General features: G+C 41.6%; 1 protein-coding gene across 7 annotated transcripts in view; it reads right to left on the reverse strand.

Annotated features, from left to right (window-relative positions):
• Positions 1–10,730, reverse strand: part of LOC129007542 (protein arginine N-methyltransferase 3) — a 133,011-nt gene extending 122,281 nt beyond the window's left edge. For 2 of the 7 annotated variants that reach the window (XM_054438602.2, XM_063671065.1), the window contains exons 1-8: positions 10,262–10,730; positions 9,884–10,019; positions 8,192–8,274; positions 5,744–5,793; positions 5,014–5,116; positions 2,365–2,460; positions 2,033–2,192; positions 277–421 (exon numbers count right to left, since the gene is read on the reverse strand). In XM_054438602.2, coding sequence (XP_054294577.1) covers positions 277–421; positions 2,033–2,192; positions 2,365–2,460; positions 5,014–5,116; positions 5,744–5,793; positions 8,192–8,274; positions 9,884–10,019; positions 10,262–10,289 — 801 coding nt within the window. In that variant the 5' untranslated portion in view covers positions 10,290–10,730. The remainder of the gene's footprint in view (positions 1–276; positions 422–2,032; positions 2,193–2,364; positions 2,461–5,013; positions 5,117–5,743; positions 5,794–8,191; positions 8,275–9,883; positions 10,020–10,261) is intronic. The other 5 variants (XM_054438603.2, XM_063671067.1, XM_063671066.1 and 2 more) reach the window with 5 other exon arrangements.
• Positions 10,731–13,333: the final 2,603 nt, after the last annotated feature.

The following is a 13,333-nucleotide window of genomic DNA, read 5'->3' on the forward strand; positions in this document are numbered from 1 at the left end:
CTCACTATATTGCCCAGGCTGGTGTCAAACTCCTGGGCTCAAGCAATCCTCCTGCCTCAGGCTCCCAAAGTGCTGGTATTACAGGCATGTGCCACCGTGCCCAGTCTTGTAATATTTTCAACCCAAGATGAGCTACCAAGCACCAAAGAGGTGTTTAAAAAGCAGTTCTCCCCACCCAAAAAAAAGAGGTCTAATATAGTGCACACATATATTAAGAAAGAACCTGTTCTATTTTTCCTTTAGTATGGATTTGACGCATTTGTGTTCTTTTCTAACCTTTAGCATTTCTTCATGTATCCCATAATGCCCGTATGAGCTGAAATAAACACCATCCTCATCCTCCTGGAGGTCCGCAATGACACTAGTAGATGACGAGCAGGTTCTGACATCTGCATGCATCACAAAATCCTGAGCAAATTGTCTGTAATCAATTTGAAATACACCCTTGAGACAGGTTTATTGGACCATGAATAAAGGAAAGGCTAGAGGTTGAGCAAGAGGAAAGGGGAGGGAGTACAGTGTGATGAGCCTTCTAAATCACATTCTATCTTGAACAATTGAAAGCTCCCCCTGCTGGATCTGAAGCAATGGCAATATTCAGAAACAATAATACACACTCCTTCTACAAACCACAAAGGCAATGCCAACCGCAGATTATAGCTCCTTATGACTTTCAACTGAACAAATAAGCATATTACTTTTATTATCCTCTATTATTTCTATTGTTTTAAAATCCTTTTTAAGCAACTGAATCAATGTCGTTTATTTCAGCTCTATTAATATTCTTTAAAACCATATTATTTCTTGGGAGTGTTATGTAAGCAGAAAGTAGACCCAAATAGATAATTATTTACATACACTGGCACCACCCACTCCAGCTCTAAAACTCAGATCCCTCTCAGATCATGACATATTAGGAATACATAAGGCATATAAAAGGGAGAAGTTCAAAGGGGCAAAAGGTAGAGTTGGTGTTGGTTACTTGGTTACCTAGCATAAAAATTCTGAAACAGGGAAGAAGAACTACAATTGGCTCTACTATCTTTCCTGCTGGACATTCATTCTGGCAAACCATCAGATGGGTACTCAGGCAACAGCAAACAGCTTACAAATCCAACAGGAAGGCCTGTGAGGTATACTTGTCAGAAATGCAGAATCTCAGGCCCTATTCTCAATCTTCTGAATCAGAATTTATATTTTAACACGATCCCAGTTGATTCCCATGCACATTAAACTTTGAAAAGTACTACACCAGTAGAATGCTAATTTATTCACTGGAAAAAACTGTCACCATATATCTGGTTTTCTGGGTTCATACTACAGCATAATTACATTTTGATTCCCCCCCACCGACCCCACCCCAACAAAGTCTTGCTCTGTTGCCCAGGCTGGAGTACAGTGGTGCGATCTCAGCTCACTGCAACCTCCCCTTCCTGGATTCAAGCAATTCTCCTGCCTCAGCCTCCCAAGCAGCTGGGATTACAGGCGTGCACCACCACAACCCGGCTAATTTTTGTATTTTTAGTAGAGACAGGGTTTCACCATGTTGGCCAGGCTGGTCTCAAACTCCTGACCTCATGATCCACTTGCCTCGGCCTCCCAAAGTGCTGAGATTACAGGTGTGAGCCACCGCACCCGGCCTACATTTTGATTCTTTAAAAATAAAAACTTCAACCCTGTATTTTCCCCAAACCTCAAAAAGATTAATCCCTCCACTTTAAAAAACTAGGATAGAAAAAGTAAAATGGAGAAATCAACTGCAAATAGGAAAATTGAAAGGAAGGCAATAAAGAACAAAAACATTCATGAGGACATTTGTCAGAACATATCAGAATAGGTAAAACTATAAGATTTTATATTAATTAACTATATCCATAATGTACAAAAATGCTACATATCTTTAACAGTATGAAGATAAAATATCTACATGGTACTTTCCAGTATATGAAATGTTCTACTATATTCTATTTTGCCATTAGGTTGTATTATTTTGGAGATCTAAACAATTAATTTTGCAAGATTGATAAATTACTTCATTTTTTGCAGATCCTCACGTGCTCTAGCCAATGCGGCTTCAGCAGACAGTGCCCTGGCTTCCATATGTTTCAATTTTTCAACAACAGATGTATTTTCACTGAGTCCATTGGGGTATGAGAAGGGTACTGACACTGGTTCATAAAGATCTTCTACATCTAAAGAAATAAATAGACATTATTATCAGGCCATCTTATAACAATAAAACAAGTATAAATATGTTAGGAATAAATATGCCCTAAGTTTCTCCTATGTGGCCAATTGAGAAAGATTAGTGAAAGTACTTTTAATTGAATATCAATCATCTTGGCTTTGCACAGTGGCTCTCACCTGTAATCCCAGCACTTTGGAAGGCTGAGGCAGGCAGATCACTTGAGGCCAACAGTTCAAGACCAGCCTGGCCAATTTGGTGAAACCTTGTCTCTACTAAAAAAAAAAAAATACAAAAAGTTAGCCAGGTCTGGTGGTGTGGGCCTTTAGTCCCGGCTACCTGGAAGGCTGAGGCAGAAGAATTGCTTGAACCTCGGAAGCGGAGGTTGCAGTGAGCTGAGATCGCACCACTGTACTCCAACCTGGGCAATACAGTGAGACTCGGTCTTAAAAATAATAATAATAATAAATATTTATCATCTACACTATTTTAATTTGAATTCAAAGAGCATGCTGTTAGTCTAAGTTTTTCATTAGTTGGCTAAACTGAACATACATTTAAATACTAATTATTAATTATACTCAACCAAATCCAGGAAGAAAGAAAAAAGTAGAAAGAAAAAAACCTATCATTTATTGATCAGCAGGTATCTTTTGAGTACATCATTACATCTTGTTTTATTCTCAAAACACAGTCAAGATGTATTTATCCCTATTTTAGGCATGGAAAAAATAAATTTCAGAGAAATTAAGTGACTATCCCAAAGTTATATATCTGTTTATGGAGGAACTAAGATTTAAACCCAAACCTGCCTTCCCAGCCCACGTTCTTGCCATTACACAAAGCTACCTCCTAGCCCATGTCCTTATTGTAGCAGGTATTAAATTCAGATATTGCTTAAGGGAAATCCTGCCATATATGACAGTATGAATGAACATGGAGGACATTATGTGAAGCAAAATAAGCCAGACACAAACAGACAAATACTGTGTGATCTCACTCTTGTGTGGAATTAAAAAAAACTCACAGAAGCAGAGAGTGGAATGGTGGTGGAAATGAGGAGATGTTGGTCAAAGGGTACACACTTTCAGCTACAAGATGAGTAAGTTCTGGGCACCTGTCTATGGTAAAGTGACTATAGTTAAAAATGCTGCACTGTATACTTGAAACTTGCAGACAGTAGATCTTAACGGTTCTCACCACAAAAATAAAAAATGGAATGTGAGGTGATGATGTTAATCATCTTGGTTATGGTAATCATTTCATAATGTATATGCATATCAAATCATCACATTGTATACCTGAAATGTACACAATTTTCACTTATCAATTATACCTGAATAAAACTGGAGGAAAAAAAAACATTCCTAAGGACAGTGTGTAAAGAATTCTACACATTCAATAATTTTTCATCCTGGGCAAGGTGGAGTGAAATCTATACACTAAAGTCTTATTGCTGATATTATTAAATATCCTAATTCCTAGTATTATTTTTAAATTATTAATTTTAATTTTATATTTAATTTTAATTTCACTTCTCTGCAAAGAGAAGTTAATATATGTAGTTAGTAAATTTCACAAAATCAATGTCCATTTACTGGTCTAACTTTCGGATCAACTTAAGGCAGTAAGCAGTGCAAATATTACATTTTCCCCTCAGGATAGCACTGGAAGAAATGTGACTTCGTAAAAATTCCTATTCATTTTTTATTTGTGAAGACACATTCTTGGAGTTAGGACAAAATAGCTAAGCCAAACAAATGCGTAATACTATAAGAGACTACAGCCTAAGTTGAATTCTTGTTATAAAAGCAGTGCAGGGTGTCACTAACTTCTCATCACTGTGGCAGAATATTGAGTCACTGAGGTTTAAAAACTGCATCATTCACTATCTAACTCACCAAAAATTAATGAGCACCACAAAATATTTCCAAACTATATAAGGCTGGTATACTGTATTTTCTACTTCCTACGACAAACCTCATTTGTATTTTGATTTCAAAATTCTTCAAACTGTTTGGCCAGTTTCTGTTTTGCTTTCTGCTGCAATAAAAATTAGTCATAATAAAAACTTTTTAATGTTAAGAATATGCAGATAATTACATATTAAAGATTAGAGATTTGAAAAAGAGAGAGGATTCAGTAAATACTTAGATTCCTAACTACAATTTGCTAGAACAGTCTAATTCAAAGGACTAAACCATATTCAGAAAGACGAACTTCCACATCTACCTTCTGTCTCAGGATGTTCAAATCACCTGGATACTTCTTTCAGGCAGAGAAGAATTACTGCAAAAGCTGACCAATTTTTCAGTAAAATATAACAATTATAAATGTGTATAAACCTCACATAAGAGCTCCAAAATACATGAAGCAATTAAAGGCAAAACCAGACAATCTTTTGATCACAGAGTTTTTGGTTTTTTAAAACAGAGTCTTGCTCTATCACCTGTATCCCAGGTTCAAGTGAGTCTCCTGCCTCAACCTCCCGAGTAGGTGGGACTACAGGTGCCCGCCACCACGCCTGGCTAATTTTTTGTATTTTTAGTAGAGATGGGGTTTCACTGTGTTAGCCAGGATGGTCTGGATCTCCTGACCTCGTGATATGCCCTTAGCCTCCCAAAGTGCTGGGATTACAGGCATGAGCCACCACACCTGGCCGACTATTAGTTTTTAAGCAACTTAACTTTTCTATTGAAACCAACTACCTGATGAGGCATTTAGAGAATTTTAAAAAGCATGTCTTTTCCTAAAACACTTTACCTCCATTTTGCCGTTAACAAATGGCCTTACGTTAATTAAAGTAGATACACTTATGTTCATCTTACCAAATTGAAGTAAAAGGTCATCTTCTAATACTGGCTTCAAATACTCTTCTTTCTCCCAAGGCACTGGGTTGTATATGGAATTCATGTACTCAACTGTAGGATTCTGGATATAAAATTAATCTCATGTTTTTTTTCATTACACATAATTACAAAACCTCCTTAGTAAAAACTACAGAAATTAAACAAAAAGGAAATCATGTTTGCATTACACAAAATCAGTATGTCTCTAAAAAGTCTACATGCCTATCATTTCATTAACTTGCTGGATGATTGCTTAATCAATAGTTTCAATGCAGAGTTTTTTTACTGTTTGGATTTGGGGAAAGCGTTGTCATGTCATTAAACATTCATTTAAACAGGACAAAAAAAAAAAGTATCTGAAAAAAACAGAATAAAAAAGAGCAACCAAAATACTTAAAATCACATTAGAAATTATTTCTGATTTTACAGATCCTGTCCATCAGTATTTCCCTTTATTTGACACTGAATTACTTTTTCACATACACCGATTAATCTCTTAGATGCAGTGAAAACAGTATTTGTTAGTTATAATAGACATTTACATGGTGCTTTCTGCTGTGCTAGCTCCTAATGTCCGTGATTCCCCCAATATGATGAGTACCAAATTTAATGCAGTTCCTCATATTCTTTTAAATAATCAGTACACTGACAGTCAGAGTAGCACTTCTTTAACTTCTAAACAAAATTATAAATTAAGCTGTCAACTTACCTTAAGTCTAATAAAATTTATTAGCTTAATGTAGCCATAAAATTCAAGTCCTAAAGGGGGAAAAAGATAATTCACCTATGTTAACATAATGAGTTTTGTTTAACTGACCTGTTCTATAAAGCCTTCTCTGATTAAACAATAAAATAATTCTGACCTCTAAATTACTACTTATATTTTGAATTTTATTAAGAATTAGAAGTAGTAATACAATGATACTTCTGAATATCTTGAGAAGCAGCCATAGATGACAAATTAAAGCTTTTGTAGTATTTCTAAAAAGATGGGAAATTGATTTTTAAAATTCTATTCCTCCTTTGTCAGAACAATACAAATCTGGAAAATTAGATCCACATTTTACCAAGTATTTGGCAATTGATATCAGAGCCGAAAGTTTTAAATCCCTAATTTTTATGGTGTGTATCAAATTATAATTTTGCCAGGACATGGTGTATACTAGCTTTTACATGAAGTTAAACGATGCAAACCAAATAAGGCTTGTTATCTGGTTCTCATATCTTTCCAGAAATGAAGAGCATTTAAAACAAAGGAAAGCAGTAATATATCCAACCAACTAATTATTTGTCATAAAACTGTTGTTATGAGAAAGCTTTAATAGTATACAAACCCCCTATACTGGTAAGTAAAAAAAAACAAACAAACAAAATTCTATCTTAAGTATGATTCTAATACTTTAGAAATGCAACATTAAAAACATTAAGGCTGGGCACAGTGGCTCATGCCTGTAATCGCAGCACTTTGGGAGGCCAAGGCAGGCGGATCACCTGAGGTCGGGAGTTCCAGACCAGCCTGACCAACATGGAGAAACCCTGTCTCTACTAAAAATACAAAATTAGCCAGTGTGGTGGCGAATGCCTATAATCCCAGCTACTCGGGAGGCTGAGGCAGGAGAATCACTTGAACCTGGGAGGCGGAGGTTGTGGTGAGCCGAGATCGTGCCATTGCACTCCAGCCTGGGCAACAAGAGCGAGACTCCGTCTCAAAAAAAAAAAACAAAAACAAAAACAAAAAACATTAAAAAATGAGGCTGTCATTTATGCCTTACAAAAGTACTTGCAATTGAATTTATGATTTATAAACATGTGATACCACGTATTTATCTAACACTGAAACATCTGTTAGTATTTGCTATTCAATAACGTCCCTTCTTAGTTGTCAACAAATATAGGGACCAAAAAACCTATTCTGTATGGTTTTTTTTTTTTTTGAGATGGCGTCTCAGTCTGTCGCTCAGGCTGGAGTACAGTGGCATGATCTCAGCTCACTGCAACCTCCGCCTTCCGGGTTCAAGTAATTCTCCTGCCTCCGCCTCCCAAGTAGGTGGGACTACAGGCACATGCCACCATGCCCGACTAATTTTTCATATTTTTAGTAGAGTCGGGTTTTCACTGGGTTAGCCAGGATGGTCTCGATCTCCTGACTTTGTGATCCACCCGCCTTGGCCTCTCAAAGGTTTTCACTGGGTTAGCCAGGATGGTCTCGATCTCTTGACCTTGTGATCCAACCGCCTTGGCCTCCCAAAGTGCTGGAATCGCAGGCGTGAGCCACAGCACCTGGCCTATTTAGTTAATTTTATTGTAGTATAGCTCTTCTACATCCATTTAATGAAGTGGAAGGCCTTAATTGTAAGGCAAGTGCATTTAAATAAAAGTTTCAACAGAAACATCACCTGAGTATTTTGCATATTAACCTTAACTTCATCACTCTTCTTCCAGTCTCTACCAAACTTTCTATAAAACTCAGTCTCGTAGGCTGTGAAGTTCATGTCATGCTTTGAGCTGATTGTCTTTTTTCAAATGACCTGCCTCCTTTTTCAAGTCCTACATCTAAACTTGCTCTCCCTAAATCTAATATGTAATCACATAAAATGTAAAAATGTAATCACATGCCAAGTCTGTTTTTGTTTTTAGTTGAAAAGCTAATATAAGTTTAAATATAGTGAATCTTGTCTAGAAGAGTGACTTATTCATCTTTTCTCAAGGACCACTTGTCAAAAAAACTCCATTTCCACAAGATGTTGCTGTATGATTCGCCATATTAAACTCGTACAGAAAAGGGTCTGAAAAACTATAAAATCTGAACTTATATTTCAAAACTTTTTTTTTTTGAGACGAGTCTCACTCTGTCGCCCAGGCTGGAGTGCAGTGATGCCATCTCAGCTCACTGCTACCTCCGCCTCCCAGGTTTAAGCAATTCACCTGCCTCGGTCTTCTGAGTAGCTGCTATTACAGGTGTGTGTCACCACACCCAGATAACTTTTGTATTTTAGTAGAGGTGGGGTTTCAGCATGTTGGCCAGGCTGGTCTTGAACTCCCGACCTAAAGTGATCCACCCACCTCAGCCTCCCAAAATGTTGGGATTACAGGCGTGAGCTGCCACGCCTGGCCAAATTTCACAACTTAAATTGCCTTTATTCTAAAAACTACTCACCATGTTTATGAACCATGCTGTCAATATTAAATTGATGCTCAGACTTACAGTGTGAAAACGTTTCTTCAGCAGATGTGAATAACCTGAAAAATCAAGCAATAGCTTCATGGAATAGTCCCCCAAGAAGTCTAAATACTGATTTCATGTTACATATACACTTTTTTTTTTTTTTTTTACTCTGCTGGTTTCTAGTTTTACTTCCAATTAAGAAAAAACAAACACACTTGTATCTGAAAGGAAGGGAACCCAGCACTTTTAAAGGGAGTTAGTACTTCTGAGTCCCATTTTACACCTAAAACCAATTATCCTTTAAATGTCAAAGTGAATTTATTTGTCAAATAATATCACTGATTTTATCAAAAGGCTTTTAAGAGAGTTCCCTTTGATAGAGTCTGTTTCTGTCAAGTCATACAATTTCTCTACTTGAGATTCTTTTCTCCTCTAAGTGTCAACTCTGCTTTCGGAGGCTTTGAACTGGCACAGCTCAAACTGCTTTTAGAAATAAAGCATAAAATGTAATTTTACAGCTGGCATACTCCCCAAGTGCCTTATTTCAAAAGTGATCTTGTAGTGTTCCCAACGTACTTGCATCACAGACACTGTGAGGATCAATCCTCTATTATGTGACATGCAAATCTGAAGGCCACTTAAAGACAAGAATACACAGCAGAGAAGCTGCGTACCTTATCTATATTCCTAACACATGTGGAGCATTAGTTTTCAACAAATGTTTACCGAGATAGGTGATTTGGACTATTTATGGAGGCTATCACAGCCACTGCACCACTGGTGCTCAATAAATACTTGATGACAACTAGAATATATACAGGCATTCTATCTACCCAATGGGGCTACAGATGAGAACGCTGACGCACCACCACTCAGCACCATGCCCAGATACAGGGAACACTGGAAAATGTATTAAAGTAACACTGGAAAATATATTAAAGTAACACTGGCCAATGCCAACCGGGCCTCTTTCATGCCTACTTGCCTAGGACAGGAGCCAAAGCTTCCGAAGACTAATAGGCAGAATTGTAAGTGGCAAGAATGTGAGTTTGGAAATAAGCACACCACAGCTTTGTGACCTTGAGCAAATTATTGATACTACAGTCTTTTTCCCTAAGTGAAAAGTCCTACTTAAGTAAGGTGAACCTCCTTCTTACACTATGTAAACCGCTCAAATAAAAAAAGAAATGTTTCACCTGAGAAGCTCTGTACTGGTTAAAGAATTAGCATGGTAAAGCTGGAAGGCTCCGTAGGGATTATCTAGTTCAGGGTGGCTGCCAAATTTGTTACTCATTAGTAACTCGTCAGTAACTTCACTGTTACTTCTGATCTTGTCCTCATAAAAACAGAATATTCTTAGACCCCATCCCTGACTTGGAAGGATTCAGGTGCAGAGTTCAGTATCATTTTGTTTTCAGCGTCTCAAGTGACAAGATTTGGGAACCACAGATTCAATGCACTACTAGTCAACAGCTTGTAGTACAACCGGCCTTCCAGCTCACGGTTCCCCCTCTCTACTACTGAGGGTCCCCCTTCTCCACAAGCCTTCACCCCAGACCAGTGGTTCCAGAATTCAAAGACAGGCCACTCTGGCTTGCCTCCTGCCCGAAGGCGTTCCTGGGCACACAGACCCCACGCGCCCGGGCACCCTAGGGCAGAGGCCAGGCGCTGAGGCGGACGAACCTGTTACAGAACAGGCAGGGGGTCTGCTGCTTGTCGTGGGGGAGATCTGCATCGTCCTCATCCTCCCAGGCGGCCTCGTCCCCGCTGTCCGACAGTTCTGGCAGGTCCTCCTCATCCTCCACAGCGCCCCGGCCGCCTAACACACGCACAACAATCAGATCGGCCTCGGACACCGGTGCGGCCTGGGGGCTCGAGGAGCAGGTGAGGATGGGCTCTCCCCCGCCCCGTTCGCCCGCGGCCCTCACTCAGCACCTCCTTCATGATCCCTGCGAGCCCCCCACCCCGCCCGGGCCCGTGTCCCGGAGGGTCTTCCACCGGCCCCACAGCCGCGCGGCCTGGGGCTGGGCGAGCCGGGTGCTGAGGGGCCAGGGTACCCACCGGTAGTGCCTGACGCTAACGAGCACATGGCTGTGGTGCCCCGAGAGCCCGGAGTGTCTGGGGGCGGGGACCGGGTTGGGCAACGAGCGCGCGCAGCGGCCGCCGTCTCCGGGAACGAGCGCGAGCACAAGCGCGAACCCGCGGCGGGACCGGGGCTCCGGAAACTTCGTAGACCGCCGGGAACGTCGAAGCGCGCGCGCTGGCTCGCAACCGCTTCCGGCCTCGAGGCGCCGTGTGTGTCACGTGAGGTGGGGGCGGGGCAAGAGCGGGGGCTCCGCCTCCTCCTGCCGCAGGGTTGGCGCAGTGCGCTGAAGAGGCGCGCTGATGACGGTTAATGTTGCAGCCCGGGAGGTGACTTTTGTCTCCTCCTTGGGTTGCGGCAGGCGTTAGCGGGAGGTCCCGGCCATCTGCTCTGAGCCCCAAGGCAGAGAGACGTCGCTGCGGTTTTGCTGTTGGCATCCTGTCCTCTGTGCGCCCCTTTTTCCTGGGATGAGCGGTTAGCGGAGGGGCGATCGGCCCATGACGCCCTCTGGTGGCGAAGGAGGCCAAACGCTGGAGGCTCGGCTGGTTTCTGGGCTCCTATGTCTTGGAGGGGGTGCAGCTGGCGAGAGGGAACGAACCGCATGGGCCAGGGTGGGTCTACTGCAGGGACAGATAGGCGTCAAACCCCCCAAAACGGATTTTAATCTTTGGTTAAGTGAGAACGTGAACTCTAGAGGCAGCCTGCTGTGTTTGAATCCTACCCACGTCACTTTGTAACTGTGATCTCGGGCAAGTTACTCGACCTCTCTCTGCCTCAGTTTCATCAAATACAAAACAAGGATAATAACTGCACTTGGGCCGGGCACGGTGGCTCACGTCTATAGTACCAGCACTTTGGGAGGCTGAGGCGGGCGGATCACCTGAGGTCAGGAGTTGGAGACTAGCCTGGCCAACATGGTGAAACCCTGTCCCTACTAAAAATACAAAAATTAACCAGGTGTGGTGGCACGCGCCTGCAATCCCAGCTACTTGGGAGGCTGAGGCAGGAGAATTGCTTGAGCCTGGGAGGCGGAGCTTGTAGTGAGACGAGATTGTGCCACTGCACTCCAGCCTGGGCAACAGAGCAAGACTCCATCTTAAAAAAAAAAAAAAACCTGCACTAACCTCAGAACTACAGTAAGGATAAAACGAGTTAATACATGTAAAGTGCTCAGACATAAGTGTTAACTTTGTCCTCAACAATGGAAAATGGTTGAACTATTTAAGCCAGGGAGTGATGCTCTCAGATGTGTTGAGAAAGTAACATTCTGGCTGCTGTGTGGGGAAGAATACAAATGTTCCCCTGCCTGCCTCATGCCACTTCCCTTTCTTCCTTTCCTTATATCTATTCAAACCATAGAACTTTTTTTGTTTGTTTGTTTTTTGAGACGGAGTTTCGCTCTTGTTGCCCAGGCTGGAGTGCAATGGCACGATCTCAGGCTCACCGCAACCTCCACCTCCCGGGTTCAAGCGATTCTCCTGCCTCAGCCTCCAGAGTAGCTGGGATTACAGGCATGTGCCACCACGCCCGGCTGATTTTGTGTTTTTAGTAGAGACAGGGTTTCTCCGTGTTGGTCAGGCTGGTCTGGAACTCCCGACCTCAGGTGATCCACCTGCCCGTGAGCCACCGCCCGGCCCAGAATTCTTTCTTAGGAGGGAGTGCCCCAGGCTCTAGCAGAGTTTATCTAATTGGCCTATCAGGCCCTGCATAATCCTGCCTCTTTCCAGTGGAACCCTTCACCTTGGGTCCCACCCTTAAGCCTTTTATTTACTGCTAATCATTGAATGTTCTACACATGGGTAGGTCTCTTTGGTCTCAACCAGAAACACTTTCCTCAGGCCATTTCTAAAATAGTTTCCACCATTATTTCAGGAGTATCCTGTTAGTTTCTTAGCACCCACCATTTGCTTACTTGATTTTTTTTTTCTTTTTTGGTGATACCCCACAGCACTGAACAATAAGGGTAAGGGCCATGTCTCTTTACTTTCATTTCTCTGGCACATAATATGTGGCCTGACCCATAGTATTAATAGATACTGAATGTATTCACTGAATAAAAATGATGCCTTATATTATTGCTAAATGTACTTCTAAATGTACTTCTCTCCCTTAATTGTAAATTCCTAGAGGACAGAATCCATTAAATATTAGTTTTTGTTTTTCTTTGAGACAGAGTCTTGCTCGGTTGCCCAGGCTGGAGTGTAGTGGTGCGATCTTGTCCCACTGCAACCTCCACCTCCCAGGTTCAAGCGATTCTCCTGCCTCAGCCTCCCAAGTAGCTGGGATTACAGGTGCTCACCACCATGCCTGGCTAATTTTTATATTTTTAGTAGTGACAGGGTTTCACCATGTTGGTCAGACTGGTCTTGAACTCCTGATCTCAAGTGATCTGCCCACCTCGGCTTCCCAAAGTCCTGAGATTACAGGCGTGATTGACTGCACCTGGCCCAAATATTAATTTTGAAGCTTTCTTACATCCTAGGACATTGCCAGAATAGCTGCTGGCTCTCTTGAGTTGGAGTCATTGTTCATGGATGCATCCCCAGTGCCTGTGTGCTCAGTGGCACATAAGAGGCACTGAATAAGCATTTGCTGAATGAATTAATGAACACTTTTGATTACCTGGGCCCATCCAACTTTTCCCTTCATCCTTCCAACATAAACTTTTTCTGTCTGTGTAACATTTGGTGGAAAACTTCCTGAATCCCTTAGTACTAAATGGAACACCCAGTCCATTCGGTGCTGACAATAAAACAAGTTAACACCCATTGTGGAGGAGTGATTGGGCCAGAGTCTTGTTCCTTAGTAAGTTCCTATCTCACCACAATGCAGAGCTCAAGAGAGTGCTGCTTTTCTCTCTACTCCAAAGGTGAACACAGACCCTTCCTCATTATCCCACATCACTACTGAGACCAGAATAACATGTTGAATGAAACCTGCTCGAAGGTTTGTGAGTAAGGAAATGATATAAGGAGAATAACTTAAAACAGGCCACTGGGTTTAGCTGCTTTCAGAGCCCAGAGGCCTCAACATATCCTCAGCCCATGCTT

This window comes from Pongo pygmaeus, chromosome 9 (genome assembly GCF_028885625.2).
Source record: "Pongo pygmaeus isolate AG05252 chromosome 9, NHGRI_mPonPyg2-v2.0_pri, whole genome shotgun sequence".
NCBI lineage: Eukaryota > Metazoa > Chordata > Mammalia > Primates > Hominidae > Pongo > Pongo pygmaeus.